At 38.3% G+C, this 24,841-nt stretch overlaps 1 protein-coding gene across 2 annotated transcripts in view; it reads right to left on the minus strand.

Annotated features, from left to right (window-relative positions):
• Nucleotides 1-1,015: 1,015 nt before the first annotated feature.
• VIPR2 (vasoactive intestinal peptide receptor 2) overlaps nucleotides 1,016-24,841 on the minus strand; it is a 49,464-nt gene continuing 25,638 nt past the window's right edge. For both annotated transcript variants that reach the window (XM_085050295.1, XM_085050296.1), the window contains exons 5-13: nucleotides 23,458-23,555; nucleotides 20,250-20,391; nucleotides 17,392-17,542; nucleotides 16,549-16,609; nucleotides 14,880-14,949; nucleotides 11,779-11,870; nucleotides 8,766-8,895; nucleotides 8,638-8,679; nucleotides 1,016-7,037 (exon numbers count right to left, since the gene is read on the minus strand). In XM_085050295.1, coding sequence (XP_084906421.1) covers nucleotides 6,864-7,037; nucleotides 8,638-8,679; nucleotides 8,766-8,895; nucleotides 11,779-11,870; nucleotides 14,880-14,949; nucleotides 16,549-16,609; nucleotides 17,392-17,542; nucleotides 20,250-20,391; nucleotides 23,458-23,555 — 960 coding nt within the window. In that variant the 3' untranslated portion in view covers nucleotides 1,016-6,863. The remainder of the gene's footprint in view (nucleotides 7,038-8,637; nucleotides 8,680-8,765; nucleotides 8,896-11,778; nucleotides 11,871-14,879; nucleotides 14,950-16,548; nucleotides 16,610-17,391; nucleotides 17,543-20,249; nucleotides 20,392-23,457; nucleotides 23,556-24,841) is intronic.

The raw sequence follows: 24,841 nt of genomic DNA on the forward strand, positions 1-24,841 counted from the left end.
TTCACAGCTGCCTGTGGAACAGTGGATATGAGTATAGAGAAACTCCTGCAGCTGATGCTGCCCAGTGTGACCATGTAGGAATTGTCAGAGAAGTGTTTGCTTCTTTCAGCTGCTTCTGGAGTGCAGGCTCCCTTATTCTTCCCCTCTACAGTACACTGCTTGTACTCTGGGGATAATAATTTCTTTAATTATCCAGAACTTTTGTAAGGGATCCACTTCTGCATGTGACAAAACTGAGACTTGCCATGGAGACCTGCAGGTGCTGTTGCCAGAGCTGATGGGAAGGGTTCAGTGTCCTTGTTCATCTGCACCCTGGCTGTCCTGCTCATCAGCTCCAGAGCAGCTCACTGCAGATATCAGGGTGAGCTGGCTGTGGGGCTGCTCTTTTAGCTTGGAGGGGGAGGTGGGTCAGAATGAGAGCTCAGGTCTCCCAAAGGCTCAGAGGAGCCCTTTGGGTGGTGTGGCTTCTTCTGTTGTGTGCAGAAGGGGACAGACTCTCTGTCCCTGCTCACAGTCACTGCCAGGGCAGGAACTGCCCCATGAGGTGCCACATCCTCCCCCACATGTCCTCACCTCTCTCCCTGGCCCCACCAGCAACACACCACTGCCAGTTTCTTCCCTGTGTCCATTCCCATTTCAGGTATAGGAATAGATACATTTCTTTTAGGGAAGAAAAACATGGTGTATAGTGTTACCTCTGCAGCCTTAGTAAGTCCAAAATAGCTGATGGCTGTGGAGATGTTGCCATACACAACCTATGGGATCACCTGGGTCTGCTCTAGGTGGGTGCCATTCTCATGGCCCTGCAAGCACATCTAGGTTGCAGGAAGCTATGTATTCCTCAGTGAAGCATCTCTTGTAGGGGTTATTTTTCTTAAAAATGTATTTCTAACAACTACAGAATTAAAAAGTGAAATATTAACTTAGCCACATCCTTTAGCATTGCCATGAGCCACTGAATCAGTGAGAAAAATGCACAGTTTTACACAATCTTTTACAAACATAAATAACAGAATTTTTGTGCAAAACTTTTAAAATTTTTATTCTCTGATTCCTCTTCAGTCCATTATGGTGTTGTTAGCTACTATTATCTGTAATAGCATAAAGATGTAAACACTTATTTGTTCACAGCTTTATATATAACATCTCAGAGAAGGCTGTTAGGTATGTGACACTAAAAACTGAAACCAGAAAAGAACAAAAGAGCAAAACCAGAAGAAAACCATAGTGAATTACAGTATGAAATCTATTTACACACATTAATCTATACAACATCATAATCTGTACATTTTGTAAAAAATAATCACATTCATTTACATCATCTTTAATTTTCACCATACTTGACAGATATAAAGTTATAACAAAGATGACAAAAGAGAATTTCGAAGTAATACTCCTATTAATGTGCCAGGACAAAAAAAGCTGCAGGTTATCATAAACTTATTACAGTGCTTTAGGAAATAGAGGGGTTTGGGGCATTTCAGTCACGGCTTTAGCTGACAATCAAAATGTTCCTAAGATTTCAAACCCAGATTTCAACACAGAGTGGTTCAACCATATCACAGAATACTCCTTTTAAAAGTTATCCTGATGTACTCTTGTAACATGCATGTTAGAACACATTTTTTATTCAGTTTTTTTTCATCAACAGACTAGCACTGCATACTAACTTCTGTATTTGGTTGTGTCAGGATAGTACTGATAGCCCACAGCTTATATAGGCACTCATGGTAACACGAAGGTACTTCTGTAGGTAAAAGTGTTTCCTGTATCACTATGCACAGACAGTAATTGTTCAGAGAATGACCCTTATACACTTAGCAGCTTTCTCTGCAGGTTACTTGCCAGTTCTTTTCTTTTCATCAGACATATTTAGTGATTGATTTTTCATTAGGGATGTCTGAAAAAAATCTGTATAGACTGAGTTTGGACTTTATCCCCAGTCAATTTGCTGAACTGGGCAGATACACAGTCAAAAGAAGAGTTTTTTTAGAAAAATGGAAGGCAAATGATGAAGATGATTTATCTTAGTCCTTACACACAGAGTGTGTGACACATGGCAATGAGTTATTTCATCAATCTGTCCCAGACAGTCTCTGGTTTGCTGAGGGTCTATGCCTACCACTTCCCCCTTTATCATATTAAAGGCAAAGGGAAGCCTGGGGTGGATCAGGACATGAAGCAGACGCTACAGAGTGGGGTAGGCTGGCACCAGCTTGACTGTAGGTGGCTTTTTGTAATGCTATTTGCCAACAATTACCTCTTTTTTGCTAGAATACAGTCCTAAAACCTGCTTAAACTGGGTATTCCTCAGCTGGCTACCTGCAGCACCCATCACCATGCCCTTCAGGGGCAGCCTCTTGGGCTCTCATGCACCCCAGCAAGGAGCATTTCCTTAAATACATGTCAGATTCCTAAAAGTTCATGCAAACCAGCACTGCTTTCAACAGCTAAGAGGGTGCTCTCCATATTCCCAAGGCTATTTTGCAAAGCCCCTGTGGTCAATGCTGTGTGCATTCCTAAAGCAGGAGAAACTGAAATGCTTTCTTTGCTTCTCTTGGCCAAAGCTGTTATGGATGAAATGGAGCACAGAAGGGAATCAGGAAGAATATTTCAGAAAACTGCTTTGCTGTCAGAATTTAAAATATTTGAACTATTTAATTTCTCAGAGAAGACATCAAGACTTGATTTAAGGAGTGATTTTCAAGACATGACATAAAGAAAATTTTGGGTACTCTAAAGCACATTCTTTTAGCATATGACCCCTCTATAAAGGCAAAAAGCCAAACACCTCACCCCAAACATTTGTTGGAAGCTGAGGCCAGGCAAATCCAAATGGGACATAAGGCTGTAGGATTTATCATGGAAGGCAGTGAAGGACAGGGACAGCTGGCCAAATGAACTGTGGGCTCCTCCACTGCCTAACCTTTTGAATTACACTGCAATTACATTACATTTCCTGGAAATAACGTTGGCCAACCCAAATTAATTGGCTTAAAAAGGAGTATCTGTGTAATATTACCCAGATAACTTAATGATCTCTTCTGGGGGGATACATCTTACCTATTTCAGAATATAGAGTGAGAATTCTAAGTACTAGCAAGCTACCCCAGGCTCATTTTATAGTACATACAGAGAAAACTGGGTCCAGCTCTCCTACCTCAGATGCCCAGGTGAACACAAAAGGAATCACCCTCAGCTAGTGCCTATTGCTCTATGATGACTGTGGAAGGCACTTTAAAAGAGTCTTCAGCTCAAACATGCAGCTTTTAGACACTGAAACCAGGGCAGATGAGTTTCACCTGAGTGTATCAAGCACCCAGCTGAAATCAACTGCAGAGGGAAATTTCAGTCAGTGTCCATATATACTTTTTAATTCTGGTTAGTAACTGGAGAGCAAATTGTCACTGTGTTCCTCAGGGATCAGCAGCAGGTAATGCTGACAGAAATCACTCAGAATTAATGGTGCCCCCAGGGGAGGAAAAGCACAGCAATTAACCACAGTACTGGGAGTGAACTGTATCACCGTTCTTGCTCAGTAAGTACAAGGTGTGCTACTGGCTTTTAAGTGGGGATGGACAAAAAAACCAAGTTTCCTGCTCTGAAGACTTTACATCTCAGTTTGGACTCTGATGAAACCAAAGGGAAAAAGGCAGTAAAGCAATAAAGAAAGGGAGGAACAGGGAAACGTCACCCTTGTTGAGCAGCCTCTGCTTCCTCCTCTGATGCTGCTAGGACTGAGTAAGAACTAGGATTAGGGATGACAGAAGGCTAAATGATGTTTCATTGCATTGTTCTTTCGACACTTTAGAGCCACCACAGCACAGAGCAAGAGCATTGAACATCACACTCCTCAGCAAAATGCAATGAAAGACAAAGTCATGAGAAGCTATCTTGTTCTGGATGTTGTAAAGATACAAAATATCGATCAAGTTCTAGATTTGTCAAGCTGTTCTGCACCTTTTACAGACATTTTTATACGATGTGTATCTGACCACGAAAAGGCAGCTGAAAGCCAAACTGGTGATGGTAGCATTGATGCTGTAGCTTTGCACAGTTATTTGAAAATCAGAAATTTTCTCGGAGTAAAAACAAGCGAGCACAGTGCCCTCTGGGTCCTTACTGCCATGATAATGCTTGCACAAAGCATTATTAAGTCAAACTGTCTCACAAAACAGTATTTAGATTATCTGCACTTAGATTATAATAGAGGCATGAGGTTCTCAAAGTACTGTACTTTTCACTGGTCTGAAAGAAAAATATATACAGCACCTCTCTCCTCTGTGTGCAATTCTTTACATGTCCACATAGTCCTTTACAAACTTAGTGATACAACCAATGTTCTCCCACTGGTGCAAATTCATTGTCTCACCTTGCATTTTGCCCTACATGAAAAGTAGAATCAAGAGCAAATGCATCTGCACCCTGTTAAAGGAAACAGTGCTGGTTTGTTGCAATGTAAAATGTGTTTTCTTGTTAAGGCTTTTCTTTTTTATAACCCAGAAATAATTAAAATGCAGATTTTTCTCCATGCTCCTCTAATTAGAACAAAGACAGTTTTCTCTAGGATACAATGTGTTACAAACACGTATAATTGGTGATGCATCATGCAGAACAGACTGATGGAAATGACTGCTTGAAACCTCTATTTCTGAGCTATCATTCTGTCTGTGTGTCAGCTCGCTCACATAACCTCATTTGAGCAAAGAGATGAGCACACTTGAATGCTTGTCACATGTGCCTTTCCACCCTAGGAATTTAGGGAAAAAAAGAACATCCTGCACGTCACATCTCAGGGAGCTGAGCAGTCCCAATGCCACTTCAGACAAAGAAGCCTAAAGTGCACAGATGTGTTTAATTTAGGTACAAAAGCAGCTCCCAAAGCTCCAATGGGTCTTCATGTATTTGCAGTTAAGAGCTTGTGATAAGTTTTTCCAGAGATCCAGGAAAAATGCTGAAGTTTAGCAGTGTTCTCTCAGTCTAAAGTCTTTGGGAATAGATTTAGTTTAAATACATGTGTAGGAGCACATGTTTAGACCCCATGGGAATGTCCTCAGGCAGCTTACTTCCATCCAGAATCTTACAGTTACTCTGCCAAGCAGAAAACATGATGAATGATCTGGAAGTGATCAGTATCTTCTTTAAATTCACATTTTGTAAGGAACAATTAATCAAGTGATTATTGTTCAACTCAGTTGATATCTACTGGTGTCATGTAACACTCACCACATTACCTGTTCTGCAGTAGTGATGTGAACCATGGGGGCCTTTCTATCTTTGGTCTGACAAAACTTTGTATGACTCCAGGGCAACCCCATTAAAATAAATTGCATTTGACTGATAAATAGCTGGATTAAATTAGACCAAGATTTGTAGGGACACTTTGACAGCTGCTGACAATATTCCCAGGACTGCTAGTATTTTCAAGGACGTAGAGATATGCCTGCCAAGATATGCCCTTGCTGCTGTTTTCCCTTTATCTGACAAGAGTAGGAACCTTGGATTCTGCTGGCTCCATACAATCTGTTATCTGAAATAACAGGGCAATGGCTTTTTTGGAGGTACTCATGCAAATACATATTATTCCCACTCGTTATGTAGGGTGGATGTGTTTAAATGTGACACGGGAAGAAAACATCATTTGGTTTATTTCTTTTAAAGAGTGGAAATGTTCTGTGTATTTTTCTAAGACTCTGTCAGTTCTCTGCCTTTTTTTTTTAAATGTGGCTACATAAGACACTTGGCATTGTTGAAAATTCCTTCTTTATGCCTTTTATGGTAATCTTTAGGGATTCTGTCTAATATTTTTTTGCTGGAGTCATGGCAAGGACTAATTTTAAATAATTTCAGATAGATATAGAACTGAATAAACCTAAAAGAATTTACATTTTACTTTAAATGTTACTTGTAACTTCACTGCTATATTCCTTGTGTTTAGCTGTCAAATATGTAGTCCTAGAGATATATTTCAATGAAAATACTGTAAAATCTGGTATTTTCAATGTGTAATGTGCTATCCAAGGCTGTTTATCCTTTAGCAATGAAACACATCTCTTTAGAAAATTGCTTCATGAAAAATCAACACAGATCTCTGACTTCAAACAGAAGAGAACAACTGATGATTGGATTAGCACTATTGGAAAATGTTGCAGTTTTATTCAAAACTAATATAGTAGGCTTTTCTGTATGGACTGTAAAGGTAGCCCTACATTCTGCACCAAAACATTAAACTAGGCACTTTTGAAAGTAACAACAGGATTGGAATCAAACTCTGTAGAAAGTAATCTCTGAAATTTATACCATTAGCCTAGAAGTACTACTTTTTTTCTCTGTGTAAATCATGCTCATGATTTCCTGGATTAGCACACTGAACTCCCACTGAGGTTAATTATGGTCTTAGATTTATTTTTTTTTTATATTTTATTTTCCATAATTAGAAAAGTATTTCCTAGTCCTTAAGGCAATGTTTCCTTAAGTATAAATAAAGTGTAAGAAAGTTTCTTGCTTCCCGTCTTAACCCTTACATGTTCCAAAGCAGTCTGCAATGAACAGGGTACCATGCATGTATCTTGTAGCCACGTTGGAGGGAAAGGGGATTCAAAATGAGTTTTTGAATTGTTACGGCTAGTAAACTGCAAGAGAACATCAGAATTAATATGAATACCATTTAAACAAAACAAAAAGCATCCATGGGGCAGGCTTCTCTGTTATTAATTAACAGGTTGGCTGCACAAACCAATTCCCCAAGTACCAACATGTATAAAAGCAAAGCACTAAACTGTACGTTTTATAAAATACCACATCAAGCTGCATAATGAATGATATATCCCACAGTTTTTCACGTTTTGGGGGACCTAGCTCATTTATATCATGGTGGTCTCTGTCTGCATAAATGAGTGAGCTCTGGAATTCCGGTGGAGCTGAGAAACACTTTCTGATCCATTTCGAGAAATGGATGAGCTGTGGAGTCTGTAATCTCTGCCTGCTGTCTGCTTCCAGCACAAACTCCGCCACTTTCTTTTCAGCTCCCCCTGCACCTGCATTAAAAAGAAAATGCACAATGTGAGCTGAAAATTCTCTTTTATGTGAGGAACTTTTCTACGTGTATTGACTGTTACATGGGGATAACTAGGAATAAATCATAGAATGCTTTGGATTGGTACAAACTTTTAAAGATTATGTAATTCTACCCCCTTCCAGGGGCAGGAAGACTTCCACCAGACCAGGTGCTCAGAGTCCCATCCAACCTGAACTTGAACTCTTCCAAAAATGGGGCATCCACAGCTTCTCTGGGCAACCTGCTACAGTGTGCCCACCATTCTCACAGGGAAGATTTTTCCTTATACACAATCTAAATTTACCATGTTTCAATTTAAAACAGTTATTCCTTGCCTGTCACTACAGGTCCTGCTAAAAAGTCTTTTGCCATCTTCCTTACAATCCCCGCTTTAGGTACTGGAAGGTGCTATAAAGTCTCCCCAGATCCTTCTCTTCCCCAGGCTGAACAATCCCTACTCCCTTACCCTACTTTCACAGGAGAGCTGTTCCAGCCTTCTGGTAATTTTTGTGGCCTCCTCTGGACTTGCCCTAACAGGTCCACATCTTTCTTGTGCTGATGACAATTCACCTCTCCTGACTTGCTGGTTGTGCTTTTTGATGCTGAATACAGTTGGCTTTTTGGGCTACAAGTGCACACTGCCAGCTCAGAGCCTGCTTTTCATCCCCAAGTCTTTTTCTGCTGGATGGCTCTCAACCCCTCCATCCCTCAGTCAGCACTGCACAGACCTTGAACTTGGCCCTGCTGAACCTCTTGAGGTTCTTTTCCCCTCTCCACAAGCCTTTCATGGTCCCTGTGGATGGCATCATCCAATCAGTTTTTACAAAGGTCACAAAACTGAGGCAAACACTGTGCCTACATTTTGAGTGAAGAGATGCTCCGAGGCTACTTTCAAAAACCAGTTTTGTATCACTTGTGCTGCAGCATCAGCTTTTAGTATCTAGCTATTTATCACTTGTACTTAAGGCACGGAATCAAATGATTAGCCCAAAATCAGGCATCTCCTGAATATCAAAGACCAGAATAGCATCCAGGAGAGCTGAATGCTGATTCTCTGGGCAGGCAGGTGTCTTCTTCGGACAGATTTCTTCTGTCAGACACTGCATGGTGGCTGAAGTCAAAAAGAATTCCTTGCATCTTTCTTAGCTGAGACTATGAAAACTACGACATGCTGAGCACTTCTGAAAATCTGCTGCTGTTCTGAGGTTTAGCTACTGACAAAACATTATCCCTAAATACTTTCTAAATGGTATTTCAAGTTCTGGATACATTTCCAGGCTTGTTGTACCTCACTTGCACAATCCATATTGCTTCTAACAGAGCTAGATAAGATCACATTAAGTTACAGAAGACATGAACACCTCAGTTTGCAAGGAATTAGATTTTAAACAGCTCTTAAAACTCTTCACTCAACTACACTGATTTTTCCTGTTGCACAAAAACTGTCACACATATATTCTATTAATAGAAATGCAAACATCTTCTAAAACAGTTTCATGTATGAGAGCAGAATTAAAGGGGCACTTATACATTTACTAAAACCAATATTTAACATTCTCAGTAGGAAAGGTGAGACTTACTTCACTGTTCAAAAAACAATACAGGACTGCAACAATCAACCCCTGGAAAGAGACAATATTCCTGAGTTAGTAGGCAGCTCCAACCTAGGTCAATATAACTTCTTTTGAGTAAAAACCTTAGAATTTACCTGAAAAGATCCCAAACACAGCTCAAAGATGATTTTGTAGTTGTTGGAACTGCGGTCAGGAAATAGAGCAAACACTGTGTAGTGAACTCCAAATAATGGAATAAGCAACAGCGTGGATTTTGCAAGTCTCCTGGGTAAATAGAAGAGAAAAAGCTGAAATTTAATGATGAGATCTTGTTTTACTCAGAGAAGAACTTGATGCAATGTCATTTACATACACCTGTATGGGGTTTTCCTGCATTATTCCACAAGACCACATCTGACAAAGTGTCATGAGCTGCCTATATCTCTCAAAATATTTTTTACCTGGCATTAAAAGTTCAGAGTGCTCAGAGTGGAAAGTGAGGATGGCTTCCTGAAAAGTCATACTGGCAGATCCTCAAGTGTGGAAGGTAAAATCTCTCTTTTGACATTGACTGCTGTTAATTTCCTTTGCATGTGTAACTATATGGTTAGTCTGTACATTGCACATGCACAATATGCAAATAGTACCTAGGAAATGTAATCCAGAATAAACTCAACTGTGAGATTTTCATGAGCCCCAAACACTAAAATTTCATAGCCTTACTGATGGTATTAAGCATACACCCTTAAACAATTTTCAATGTTGTCAATTACATAACACATTTTAGCAGCACGCACTACTGAAATTAAGGAAAGAGAACTTCAAATTACTAAGCAGAACTGCTCTGACAAACAACTCGTGAAACTACTGAAATAACAAATTGCCACTTTTACCTTATCTGTCATTTATTTCACGCTAATAATATCAGTTTTATATATTATACAGGGCCAGTCATGCACAATTTTGGATGTCTCGTATCAGATAAAATTCAAGAAGTTATAATGTTGCTTTCCATAATTCATCACTGTCTTGATGAATATAACTTGACTCAACAGTGGAATGATGCTGTTGTGAATTCACCTATTCTAACAGAAAAGTTAAGGTATTTCAAGTAGTTTTGTTTTTTCTGTGTCAGTCTTCATGGCCTTGCTTTGTTCATAATATCCCAGGAGCTGCATCTTTTTATGTGGAAATAATAATTTCTGACAGCAAAGTTTCTCAAGAATAGTAAAACCCTCACATCTAAAGATGATACCAGAAGCAGGACAAATAGATTTCCCTTAGCAGAAAAAATTCGTTTACAGCTGGAGAGATGACACTGGTAGCAAATTTCCTGGTTTCCCAAGTAAAAAGGAAAACTGATTTTATTTGAATCTAACCTTATCCACTGCAAAAGTAAAATGAACAACAAAAAGAGTGGAACCAGGTACAAGCAGGTTCAGAGGAGGGGAAGAAAAATGGTGACTTGCATGAGTAGTATTCAGTTTAGATTTGAATTTCACTTTCACTCTATGCTTGTTTTAATAATTTTTGTCTAGTTGATGCTACTTTCTCTATACTGCACTTACATTTTAGTGAAGGGACAAACAAAATAGTCTTATTCTTCTCTGCATTTTAGAAAATGCATTTGTAATTTTAAAAATGAACCTCCCAGATCTTTAATTTGCTCTGTAGATGCAGTTTCTTGAGGAGGTTAATCTACTTTCCCATGGGTATTGGCTAAAGACCAGAAATGCAAACTTAATCAGGCAATCAAATGCTAAAAGCAGAGAATTCACAGGGCTGAATAATGAAGGACAAGGTTGCTATTAATGTGAACATTTCATATTGTGAAGTGCTACAGTAAACTGGAAAATGGTGGAACTGAAAGGAAGGGAAAGCCTCATTTTCAAAAAATACAAAAATACCACATGGAAACAAAGAAAACCTTATGTCACAAGAAGTCAACTTGAGGGGATTTCCTGCCTATAGGTTGGCCATTGTGCTAAATAATGATGTGGCAATTGCACAATTTCATCTAGATTCATTTAGTTCTCCCATATGTTCAGATAATTGAATCAACAAACACAAAACAAGACCCTTGTAGCTCCTGAAAACAAAGGTGTGTTTCAGTCCAGTTGTGTTGACTTCCCTGTGGCACATCAGAATTCTCCACTTTTTACATCAAATGTCACATTGTCTATGAAACACACAAGGTCCTACTTCCCTTGGCTTTAAAGATATTCTTTACTCCTCCATACCATGTCTTATCAGCTTTTAGAACAGGAATTCAGTATATTTTAAATGAAAGAGAAGTGTTATCCAAGTGCACAGTTTCAAAGGCCACTTGCATGGCTTTGGATTTTCTGTCCTTATGTTAGGTTTTGTCACTGAAGTATCATATTGACACCCTGAATTGTAAGTTCTGTGTCTGGGCTTTAAAATAAGACCTACTACATCAGATTCTGCAAACAGCAGATTACACATCCAGCAGCTCTTACAATAAACAATAACAGAAAAGTCAATAAAGAACAAAACAATTTTAGTAATGCATTTGAACTAGCCCCCAGCTTCTGTTAATTTTAAAGCTGTGGAAACAAGAGATGTTTAAGGATTTGATGCTCAAACCTAAGCACAAAAGAAGAAAGTCTGAACAGAAATGAAGTTGATGTCAGCCAGAAACAACCGTCTTCCTCTAGCAAAGATGGTATTTTAGATCAATATAAAACATACTAAATTTTTTAATTTTTGAAAGCAATATAACTTCTTTTCAGCTCTTAAAATACGTAAGTATTTTAGAAATTAAAAATGAAAAGCTTTTATGGAGGTTGAAAGAAAATGTTTTGATTTTGAAACTTTTCTTATGTCAAAATGAAACATTTATATATCAAAAGAAAGATGTTACTCACCATATACTTTTTATCAGTATAACCATGGATTAAACTCAAATTCAAGAATAGCTTGTTGGTCTTTATGAAATTAAGTATTTTTTATATTGAATTTAGTTTTACAAAATTTAGTTTTACAAAAATATATTTATCTCCATTTCAGTATATTTATTAAACCATATCTAAAAGTAGTTCTGAATTAAATGTAATTATAGTAACACAGCAGCTGTTGCTTTTCAGCAGATGAAATCTTACAGAGCTTATTTTGATTCTGTCTATAATATCTAAAAATAAAACTTACTTGTACTGTGATTGGTCATTTCCCCCGACATCTGGAGATCTTAACTTCTGCAGTAAGATTCTTATAATGCTAATGAAAAGTATAAAATTCACCTGCAAAGAAAACAAATATAATGGTGATTTCTGAAATCTCTGCTCAGTACACAGCACAAAGAAATGTTTATGAAGTCAGACAAGAGTCAAGTCAGCAGTGGGAGTTGTGCACCTCCCTCCAGAGCCCCTCAGCTCTGCAGTGCCAAACCTACTGTGTTCTGCAGCACCAGGTTTGTCATGTCCAGCAACAACAGCATGCCCACCCGTGCTGCTCTGGGTGGAAACAGTCTTTGAATGCCTCAGTTTTCAGAAATATCCTCCTTCCAAAACTGCACCTGAGTCTTCCCAGCAGGATGGGACACTGGATGTGACCTGCTGCAATTAAGCACTGTCTGAAATTGTCACATGGATTCACAACTGGAAGCCCAGAGGCAGTTCTGACCCTCCCTTGCTCCTCACCTTGGCTTTCAGTATTTTCTGTCTCAATTAGGGTTAGAGAAGATTGCTGCACAGCTGATCTGTCTACTCCAATCTAGCACAAAAAGTGTCTCTCACAAGAATGTGACTGTCTTGGATATTAATGCTGACATTATGAATGAAGCAATCACAGAATAGTTAGGGTTGGAAGTGACCTCTGGAGATCATCCAGTCCTGCTGAACCCTTGCAGTCTAATTCTCAGACAGCCCCCTAAGACAGAACAGTAGTATTATTTTATTTTGTATTTTATTTCATATTTTACTTTATAGAATGGCGCTTGCATAACAAATCATTATGATCAGAATGTAATCAGTCTAGAAAATTGAAGTAAAAACTCAGAAGCTCCTAAGTCTCACTCCCATTATTTCTTCAAACTTGAATTTTGGCTGCTTCTAGTCACCATTCCTTCTGGTACTGGATTGTTTGGTGTGGTCTAGAAAACAGCACACTAAATATAGCATGTCCATACTGAAGTAAAGAAACACTTGGATTCCACACCTTCAGAGCAACAATTTGTGCTAAAAACTACAATTACAGCTACATAAACAGCTGCATCAAATGCACATATCTTAGAATAAATTAATCTGGTGAAAAATTTCTATCACTGTGAAAATGTGAATCTTATTGCTTTAAACTAACCCCAAAATCTGAGGTGGGGTACCTAACCAGGCAGTGCCTGTCTCACTGCTAGAAATCTGTCTCAAAGAGTTGGTGGAACTCTTCTTCTTCCAGTCCTAAAACTTTGTCTGCTAGCTTTTCAAGTTCAATTAACTTCTGTGTCTTCTCTAACATAGCCAGTAGAATTTGGGATGCTAATAAATAAACCATGATCATGGCAACTGCATGTCCCTCTGTATTTAATGTTTTGTTTGAAATGACACGTGAAGGGAAGTGATAGAAAGTGACCTGGATGAAATAAAAATTTAGGAAATTTATATCTAATATTTTTAAAAGAAATAAAGAAGAAATGCTAGAAAATATAGGATTTTGCTGAGCTTAACATACATTTTTTCAGGCAGGTGATTACTTAGAGGTTTACCTATAAAGATAATAGACAGAAGCCTGTTATTGCAGATTGTATCTGCAGACTTAATGCAGCAGAGTGCACACACCAAGGGGTATTAACTTGCCATATGCACTGGAGCCGGTATTAGTGGACAAGGAGAGAATATGGGCAACAGCACATTAATTTGGAACAGTCACATCCAACTGAGTAACTCTGAAGTGTGTTCAGCATGAAGTGTGAAGGTCTGCCAAATGACTTCTCTCAATCCAAAATTCTCAGGAGGAGCTGCCAGGGAGGGTTCTGACACACTGAATTAACTGAAGCCATTCCCACTGTGCAAAATGGCACAGAACTTGCTCTCACAATACTGTTGGATAGACCAGACTTTTGCTGACTGACCAGTAGTCCATTTGCTTAAATCACAAATCTTTTCCCAGTCTTCACTAAGATCGAGCTGCAATTCAGGTCTGCCAATGTGCCCCGGGATAATTTCCACTTCCAGGTCTAGGGCTGCTTTGGAGGAGCTCTCACTGCTCTCTGGCACATGAAGTCTCAGCTGGTTACCAAACAGCTGCTCAAACTGAGCATTCAGAGAACAGACTTTCCTGTAAACACCACGTGGTTTCTTTTGCTTTTATCTTCTAGCATGTTTCCTTCACTCTGGATTGTTCCCCATTCTCCAACTCCTTTGAACTGCAAGTATTCCCTTCATGCTGTAGCTCTGTTGCATGATCATTTTTTCATACCATAACACATCTTTGAGGCCTTACCTTATGTCATTTCACACATATATAGCCTACTCTTCTTTCCCTTCAAACTGCAGAATTCACTCTGATGCCGATGACAGGAATTTCTCCCCAAATGGTTTTCAGCAGGCACAGATTGAAAAGCAAGCCCAAGCCAATCCTGAAATTATGTGTCATCTAATAATGCCCTAGATTTTCTGCCTACAATTTTAAAAATGAAGCAAGTGGACCTAAAATACATTAATTTGCACTCTGTTTTCAGAAATGGACACATAACCATTGTACATTATGCCCAAAGTTAATTACACAATCATTACAGTAAACAGGAATATTATTACACTACTCCAGTAATTCTAATGAGTTCCACACAGGAAAAGCCCTGTGAAACATTCTAAAATGGTATAGTTTTGCAAATACTTCATGTTCAATAAATATTTCAGTAGGCTACCAATTAAAGAAAGATATACACAACCATACCTTTTTATGACTAATATAAGATTCTCAATTGCAGGACTATCTATTTACACACAAAATCAAATCTGCAATTCATTGAAAAATATAATTAGATTTTTGCTTCCTCCAGGCTCATAAAGAGGAGAAATGTTAAAGAAAGAACAACACACAAATAAAAGCAACTGCTCATTTAATAGCAGGCAGATAAATTTTGAAGGCAACAAATTTTAATGGCCTTAGCATCTGTTTAACATTTCTCCTGCAGCACAATTTCTTTTCATTAAAACAGAATTCTTGCCTATCTGTAACTAGCAGTAAAGAATAATGGCTGCATGCACTGCACTATGCTGAACAGATCTATAATTCATGCTTCAAAGTTTACTTACTATAATAGAAATTAAAATTGGGATTCGTATAACCCACCAGGGACCACCATGCTCATTTGTATCCCAGCAACTATAAAAAAAAAGAGGAAAAATGATGTTGACATTAATATCATCTGGCAAGCCAGACCTATGAGGAGAAGTATTTCTTATAAACAAGTCAAAGCACACTAAAATAATGCCTGTTCTAGCCTAGAATTTGGCATTCAATCATTTCCTGCTATTAATTTTATTTCCTTTGTTTTAATATGCATACTCAATTTCCCCACTGGGAGCACTGTATCCAGGTGTGGAGTCCTCAGCATAAGAAAGACGTGGACCTATCAGAACAGGTCCAGAGGATGCCCCAAAGGGAATCAGAGGACTGAAGAACCTCTCCTACAAAGACAGGCTGAGACAGTCTGGTTTGTTCAGCCTGGAGAAGACAAAGCTCCAGAGAGAACTCATTGTGACCTTTCAGCACTTAAGGAGCTTATAGAAAAGAAAAAAAATGGCATTTTGCCAGGGCATGTAGTGATAGGGCAAGGAAGAACGGCTTGCAAATGAAAGAGGAGAGATTTAGATGCTAGGAAGAAATTCTTTACTCATAAAATTGCAGAATCATTTTGGTTGGAAAAGACCAAGCTTACTTTCACTTTTCCAATGTGCACTTAATGCTGACCTTTGGGTAGCAGGAAGATCTAAAGCAACTGACAGTTATAACTGAAATTACATAATTTATTGTGGGATATATAGGTTACAGATGTCTGGAACTTGTCTGCAAAAATGTGAGACTGAACCTGAAACTGTGTCTGAAAAACTGAATATTTGATTTTCACCCTGGGCTCAGCACTTTTGATTCAAATACTCTGAGTGCTCTGAAAGGTTAGACAGATTAAAGATTAATTACCCTTCAGAGTTCCTCTGTAATCAGAATGACAAAGGAAAAAGAGTTTGCCTTTGGTTTACATGTTAGAGGTCTTGTAAAGAAAGCCTTGAAATTATGTAGGACATGATTTTTCAGTTTAATTACACAATGAATTGAAAAATAATAGTTGGACAGAATGGGCCAGTGAAAATTATTTGTCCCACTAGGTACAAACATTCTCCCATTCCCTGGGAGCAGCAGGAGCATCAAGTCTGATCTTCCTAAAAAATTCTTATCTCAGTTCCCCTTGGCATGCCAGGAGCCAGGCTCTAGTTGGCTTTAGCTTTACCTGGCTATGTGCATCTTACATACCTTCACATCCCTTCATTTAACTTTTGGGAATGTAATTTAGATAAACCCGAAGTTATCTACACTTCAATCTTCTTAGCTGCTAGGTAGCAAATTGGAATGTCCAGTGCCTGTCTGCACATATTGCAGCACTGAACCCAAGGACCCCACTGCTTCTTTAATTATCACTTTGACTCCCAAGCAGATAGCTCTAGATGTGAACCCCAAGGGGTAACATTAGGCATAACCTGTCTCTGCTGCCTCTTGCCTTTTGAGTTTTTCAAATAAACATCGAGCATAAAGCACAGCTGAAGAGCTCCCAAACACCTGTTCCTTTATTGCCACCTCTGGAATTTCAGTTCTGTGCTCTTCCCCTCCAGAGCAGCAAACCACCTTTGTGTGAGCAACACCACATCCAAGGCAAGGATTGTACTGGCATGACTGAGGCTTTAAGCTTTCTCTCCCACACACACTCACCCAGTGTCCTCTAAAATGATCCTTGTCACTGTCCATGTAATGATGAATATTGTAGGAATTCCTGAAAAATGCCAAAGAGGTTTAGAGAATGATCACAAAATGCAGGTCCACAAAGAAAAAAAGGTTCAGCATGCTAGTAATCAATTCTTCCCCAAATACACAGCATATGTTAAAGAGCTCATTGAATAGGGGGAGAGGCCCATCTGATGAGCTACATGATGTCATCAATGTATTACAAACAAAACCTGCAGGAAAGTGAGTTTATTTCTTATAAAATGCAGCCATAATTACTAATACACACAAAAAAGCCTTTCTTAGGTTTCTTGAAAGGTGTCAGAGTGACCTACAGGGGAATAGATATAAGTTATGCATTCCCAATGTACCTCCAAGGATGGCAATATAAAATTGAAGCATAAATCATTTCATAAGGAACCTTGTCCACACACTGGTTTATTCCCACTTCCCAGCAACACCTGAATGTTTTATGAGCACCTATTACTGGAAGTTTTAAAGAGTTCCACATAAATATCATCTCACTTTCTGTAAATGAAAGGAATACATGCTTTTAAAACCAGATAGAAAATATTACTGGGCTTCTCAAAAAGATAAATAGCATAGTATAGCTCACGGCTGTGTAGCTAAACTTCAATTTTCCTTGCAAATCAGGACAGCTGAATCATGTTTTGCACAGGCTGTAACCTGTGCTGGAGCTGAACTGAGGAACTTGTGGGTCTGAGGAGACACCAACAGAGATGGCCTAACTACCTAGGTATGAAATACTGAGCCTGGCTAACACCCACATACAGAAAAATGAACATTACTGGAAGATGTGTAAGTTCTTACCCCATCCTATCAGCAGGTAGATTGTGAAGTGTCTGTTGGGGGAGAATATTAGCACAAGGAGGATGTGGAGGTAAAGTCCTTCAACTAAGAGCCAGTAAAAGTTTGCCATGACCCCATACTGAAAAAACACCAAAATTGCCTTGCAGCCCACCTGAAATATGAGAAGAAAGATCAAATTTATTGCAGGAAAGATGCTGTATTATTTTTGTTTATATAGCCTATAGGTCTTAGCTCTCTGTATAATCTCAGTAAACCAAGTCTTATTTGCAGTCAAGCAAATTGAGGCATTGTAAATGTTACTGTATATATAAAAGGAAAATGAATTATTAAAAATTGTTCAGATGGCTCTCACTGCAAATTCACTCAGAAATTTTGAAAACTTCTTAGGATAACTATTGAAAAATATGGTGGTTATCAGTAAATGCACACATTTGCAGCAGTTTGTTAATGAATGGCCATAAGATTAAATGATCATCTATCAGGAAGCTAACAAATACATTAAAATCTCATCTGGCTTCCTAACACAGTAAAAGTTAACAAAGAAACTGCTGTATGAATTTTTCAAGGTTAAACGTGAAACTGAGTGAAAAATATAACTTTACATGATGACTAAGCAGACTTAGAAGAAGAAGTTGACTGAACTTTTAAAAACTATGTTTTCCCTTTAGAAAATGTTCTAGTGTTTCTTAGTTAACAAAACACATAGACATATCAAAAAATGATACTTTATGTGCTGCTCTTCAGAAGTAATTTTCAGATGTCTGTGCTGCTGATGTTCCACGGTGCTGCTGCTTTGGTACTTCCCAGCAGGAATCTGGGATGTGAGAATTGAACATGAAAATGTTCATATGGACTGAGAATGTGCCGAGAAATGTGCCGAGATGGTGAATGTAACAGACTAAACAAACTGGACCAAATCAAACCTCTAGTTTATTGCAGTTTTACTCACTTCTCCCTTTTAAATCCCCTCATACCTCCATTTTTCTGTTAAAATTCCAAGTACATCAGAGACCTAAACAGGTAATTAACTCATTTTTAACAACTGATTCCTCTCTCTAAACATAGATGTCTATTAAGAAGTGAGACGCAGTCAGAAGGGCACAAACCTCCTTATGGATAATTTTTTGTATCCATCATCCCCCTATGATTTCTCAGATACCTCAGTGCACCTCAAGTAGTGTACATGTCTGTATTCATGCCTGGGTATGTGCCCATACAGACAGCTAAGGAAAAGTCCAAAGGCCTCAATTAATTTCCCCTGATTTTAGCTGCCTACAAGCAAGGTTTGAAAGCTAGTTAACTTTGGTAAGACTGATCTTACCTCTGGACTTTGTATCCTCTGAAGGGGTGTTCATTGCAGATAAGTCATGGGCCAGGAAATGTAAGATGGACAAAATTAGGCATTTCAAAATGTTTGAAATGTTGAAATTTGCAAGCAAGTTGAAATTTGCTTTTATTCCTATGGCTCCTTACAATCAGATTAGCAGTGAACATTTTGTAATTCCTTATAAATTCCAATACTCCCTTGTATTACATTCTCAATTTATATACCAGAAACCTGCATAAAAGTATTTTCCTTTCCTCCTGCAGGTAATCCTGTTATCAGCTGTGTTTGCAGATGCTGGACAGTGAAAATATCTGTCAGTGAAGTTAGCCAAAATTAATTCTCCATGCAATCCAGACTCAGGACTTACAGTGCCTCATGAATTGTGTGTTTTAGTCCCCTGTGAGGGTAGCAGAACTGTGGAACATCACACATGTGACAAAAGGACCAAACCCTGCCTTCTGTGATGTATAAAAGCCACCACCAAGCCAGTGCAAGACAGAACAGCCTTGCCAGGCTGGTGTCAGCTCATCCCACATATAATGCAGCAGAAATTACTCAGCAGTTCAGAAAATTGGACATATTCAAACAGGAAAGTATAAGGCTTTGTAGCCAAGAATAACTGGAGAATAAATGGAATTGCAGTAATCAAGCAGTATTTTGAGAATCCACTGAATAGTCTTTCATGGACCTAAGAACTTCTGATTACTCTGGCAGTCTGTCTACTAGCTCAGTTCCTGTTTTTCTCAATTACAAATAACATAGATTATGAATTCCTATATACAGCTTGGTATTCACTGCTAAGAACTTCATGTTTTGGTACAATATGGCTTCATCAAGACAAAGATATCTCCTTCCTTTTTTTTCCCTCACAAGCTTAAACTGTAGTTAATCAAAATTAGAATGGATTTTTGACTGACACAACATGGTCAGAAAATGAGGAATATCATATAGACATCAGTCTTTTAACAGCAAGACTTGAAATTTTTTAAAATCCTGTGCATGAAAATGCAGTAAACATATTAGCTTGCCAAGAATGCAGATGATAACACTTCTGTCATAGCCCAGAAGTACAGAGGAGTTAATGAAGACAACTCCTGCAAATATTTAATTTCCTGAGTTATGTCCCTCCCTCCACTGATACCTGCCCATTCCTGGACCCCTGACAAAGCTGCTGGAATACTTCCAGAGCAACTGCCTTTAACCACTCCCAGCTGATGGCACTCCTGTTTGTCTTCAACTCTCCCAGCTGACTATTGCAGTGGCCATATTTATTCTGAGCTATATCTGGTTATGATTTGTCTTGGCTGATGACAAGTTGTCCTTCATGGACATGAAAACAATGTTAATGTCTCCTACTTGTGCTGCAACTTTCTTTCTCTGGCTACTTCTAAGAGATCATTCTTCTAGCCATTATATTCTCCACAGAATTGTCTACACTGAAGTCTTGGTAATCCTAAATATTTGAAAGGATCAGGGAGAAAAATTTAGTGACAAAACAGTGTTACACCAAGTAGCAAGTGAGGTTTATTACCCATGAGGTTTGGTCCTCTGGACAGTGAGCTGTGTTGGAGCTGGAATAGAGAATATCATCCTTGACTAAAACAGAGATTGCTCTTAGAATGAAAGAGAGGAACAGGTTCAGGTGGATGTAGTTCCGAGTACAATGAAGTTTTCTAAGAAGAGATTTAAAAACAGGCATTTCAGATTATGATGCAGAAACTGTTGAACAGACTTCTATTACTCTGTAATCGAAGGACATTTCTTAGCAATATGAACCTTGAGTAAGAGCCTACCCTTTCCTTCTCTGTCATTTTGCCAATGCTGCCTTGCTGTTTTCTTTTATCTCTTACTTCTGTTCAGTATCACAGACTGAAAGATCCCAGTGGTGTTTCTCTCACATTTTAACATAAACTGACAATAAATATATATTATTATATTCTTCTGCGTGTGCACTCATTCCAGTGTTTTTCTTGCAAATAAAACTCTTATTATCCTGGATATATTTCAGATGTGCTCTCACCTATTATTTTCTGGCTTCATTCTTTTATTTAACTCCTGTATTTTGCTACATAATGGCTTTTCATCCTATGATGTGAGTGTATGCAGGAGCAATTAAAAAATATTCAAAACATTTGACTGCCCATCCTTTCTATCCAATGAATTCAAAACTTCTCTTTTTTAGTCTGGCAACCACATGAAAGCTTTACAAAAAAAATGACAGATATTAAATATTCCAAGTAAGTGAATGAGTACTCAGGGGAAGTAAGCTATAAATTGAGGGCTTTTCACTTAAAACACATTCCCTTCCAGATTTTCCTATTTGAAAGATTCTTTTTATAGCAAATGCCCAGAAAGCAAACTACTGAGAGGTTTTTCTGGTCACAACCAGCACCCTGAACTGCACCTGGAAATAGGCCAGAAGCCAAGGCATTTTAGCAAGGATGACCAGTGAAAGAATGAAGATGCAATAGGATGTAATGACAGTGTGCAGTGGCAATTTACAAGTGTTCTTCCAGTTGTTACTTTTACCAAACACTATAGAATCCACTCTGAAACTACTAAGGCAAGGGTAGCTACAGTGAATACAGGGAAATAAAGAACAGATCCACCTTGATAGCCCCTAGATTGGCAAAGGACATAACACCAGGCTGAATTTTAAACAGTCACCAAAAATTCAGTGATTGTTATAGCCCACCCTTTGCTGAAATACCAGCAAATTTGTATTTGGAAATATTATGCTGGACTGCATCACATGTTCCAGTGGAATTCAGAGACACATGCATGCGCAAATAGGAGGAAACTATTTTTCTTGAATAACTAATGTAGATGAGTACTGTATTATTTCAACCATTCAGTAGCTGAAATAATAAATGCTGGAAATATACAAGGCTGTCAAACCAATATTTTGGAGTTAGTGGGCAAGAAATTAATGCCTAATTTCAACTCACTATGTTGGGAGACCCCAGCACTCCCTGCAGATAACAGAGAAAGACACTTCTTGAAGGGGAGATTGGAAGAACCTATGTTCCCACCTGAAAAAAGTCTCTGTATTTTGACTGACTCAACCAGAAGACCAGGAAGTTCCCAAGTTGGATATTTAAATTGAAATTTAAGGTGTTCAGTACACCTCTTAAATGAATGATCTGTTTGTTACATCTGACTTGTGGTGATGGATGACTTTCAGATCGCTGTAATTCTCTGTATTGAATGTTTTTCCTAGGTTTGAGCAGTTTTGAAAATGCAGTAATCTGCATTGTGATCTGCACAGAGCATTTGCTGGTAGAAAGAATATAACCATGACTGAATCAATTCATTTTCTTGAAAGGTATTCCAAATATAATTATGGGTTACGTATCTGCTCTGAATGGTCTCTGAATATTCAAATATTGAGAAAATTTGATGGCAGATTGAAATGCTTACAGGACCACAGAAATAGTTCATGAGAAGGAATGAGGCTCTGAGAAACAACATGCTGTTCTCTACATATTATTTGTAATTCCTTTCCACCAAAACTCTAAGATGAAATTTTTAATTTTTTTTTGCTTCCTTGCCGCTAAGTGGAGCAGAAAAGTTGTGTGAAGCTCATAATGGAGAATATAAAGGCAGTTCTGTTAGGTAGAAGAGATACATAAAGGCATGAAGGTGGAAAGACTGAGAAAAACTGCGATACTGATAACACCATTTTGCAAGTTCTTTTACCAGTTGAAGATTGCCTTCAACGTCAGAAAACTCACAGAAATCAGGCAAAAGCAGCAGGTAGTACTGCCTTTCTTAACACTGCCTAACAAAAACATTGCAGACCAATTATCCACACCTTTACCACTGTACGTGGAACTGGTGAGGCTGTACCTTGAGCTCAGTGTTCAGTTCTCATTTCAAAAAGGACATTGAGGGGCTGGGGAGTGTCCAGACAAGGGCAATGAAGCTGGTGAAGGGTCTAAAGAACATGCCTTATGCAGAGCAGCTGAGGGAACTGGGCTTGTTTTGTCTGGAGAAGAGGAGGCTCAGGGTAGACCTCATTGCTCTCTACAACCACCTGAAAGGAGGGTTTAGCAAGATGGGGGTTGGTCCCTTCTGCCATGACTCAAGTGAAAGGATGAGAGGGAATGGCCTTTGGTTACACCAGGGGAGATTCAGATTAGGTATTACACAAAAAAATTTCATTGAAAGAGTGGTCAAGCATTGGAATGAGTTGTCCAGGGAGGTGGTGTTATCTCTGTCTTTGCAAATGTTCAAGAGGTGTTTGGGTGCAGCACTTGGGGATATGGTTTAGGGGGGATTATGGCAGTGCTGGGTAGATGGCTGGGCTAGATCATCTTGAAGGTCTCTTTCAACCTTGATGATTCAGTGATTCTGTGATTTACAACCCCACTTGGACAAATTAATGATTGCCTTTGATTACAGTACACCTGGAGACCACTCAGAAACTTCTGTAAAATATGGTTGCCCACTTGTCCAGTGGTGAGACCAGCATCCCACTGATTCTCCAGAGCAATTCAAGGTGTCAATTTTAATAATCAAATAGAAAATGCTTTATATAATCATTCCTAAATCACTATTCATTTTTGCAAGGGACACAATGCCTATAAATTGGTAAAATGCTTTGAAAATTGTTAATATGATCAGTGCTAGCAAAAATAAATTCAGCATTACATTACTGTCACCTGTTTAACTGCAAAAAGTGTAAACCAAATCCATTTTCCAAATATCACTAAAATATACTCATGAAAAACACATACCTGAAAAGGCAAAGAATTATACTTCCTGTTGTAAGAGCAATCAGAGATACGCTGTGTCCAAGGGTATAAATTGCTTTCACCCTCACATAGAAGTTGACCTACACAGAAAAATACATATGCAGAAACTACTTACTGATATGCAAAATTGTCTGTGAAATGATGTAACTGTCTATTAAATACCTCTGAAAGCCATAGCATTATTTTCTCTTTTTGCTCTACAGTTCATGATGAGAATATTCTATCTCTATTTCAACACATTTTGCAATGCAGCATCTTGAGGCAATGGACTTCCATAGAAAAGTTAGCCTCAGGAAGTCAAAACTAAGGCATACAAGCTTTCCAATTGAATATCCCATGTCAATGAGGTCAAATAAAGTACCAGATTCATCAACTTCCATGAACACAGTCAAACTGGGAAGAGCAAGTCAGTTTGAAAGAAGGGATTATCTCTAAAAGAGATCATTTCTCCCAGTCCCGCTGCTTTAGAATACTTTGTAATGCAGTTATACATGAATTTAATTTTAAAGACAAGTTTAAGTCTCATTAATTTCCTATTCTAAATGTTCAAATACTTTACTAAATTGTGACCCAAACAACCCTTTCTTTAGTAAAGTTATTTGTTAAAACTTGGAAAGGAAATTTTTCAACAGAGCAAAAGCAGGCTGAAATGCAGTTACCTGTAAACTTACCAGCTACATACTATGTTAAGTCCTATTCTAAATAACATCAAGAAAAATAGGGCTAACTATTTTCAAAATTAAACTGCATTTATGCCTACAAGCATTAGACTGACATTTGTTTCCACTCAAGCCAGATAAAATATTAAAACGGTGAAGTTTTTTTTACATTATGAAATTAAAGGTTTTAACAGCAACATAGAATGTGCTACATATAACAGACAATTTCAATATTTAGTGCACATGGTTATCATTTAGCTTCCCAAAGGATGTTTATAAAAAGCAGCAAGGAAGCAACACTCTTCAGTAAACTAACACAGCAAAAGGAAACTCAAATCACTTAGTGTATTTATTTTTATAGCATTCAAAAGGCCAAGTAAGGAGGTTGTTTTAGTAATCCCAATTCATGATGAAATTAGCTGAATGTTCACTTTGCAAATATTATACAGATATGGAAAAGATGAAATGAAATGTGAAGTGAAATGAAGAATCTTGCAACTGCATTACTGTAGATATGGTTAAAGTGGAAAAATGTGGGAAACAACTGCCATGGATCTTAAGTGCATTTGTAGGAACTGTTATGCTTGTGTATATTTCAGGCATTAGATTATAGAATCAGAGAGACTTTTGAACTTTGGCATAAAGAAAGTAGCTGTTCAAACTGCATTGGGGTGATTGAGACATGTCCAACAAGAAAGCAGGACTTG

Source organism: Lichenostomus cassidix, chromosome 2, assembly GCF_008360975.1.
Source record: "Lichenostomus cassidix isolate B80296 chromosome 2, HeHo_3.0, whole genome shotgun sequence".
NCBI lineage: Eukaryota > Metazoa > Chordata > Aves > Passeriformes > Meliphagidae > Lichenostomus > Lichenostomus cassidix.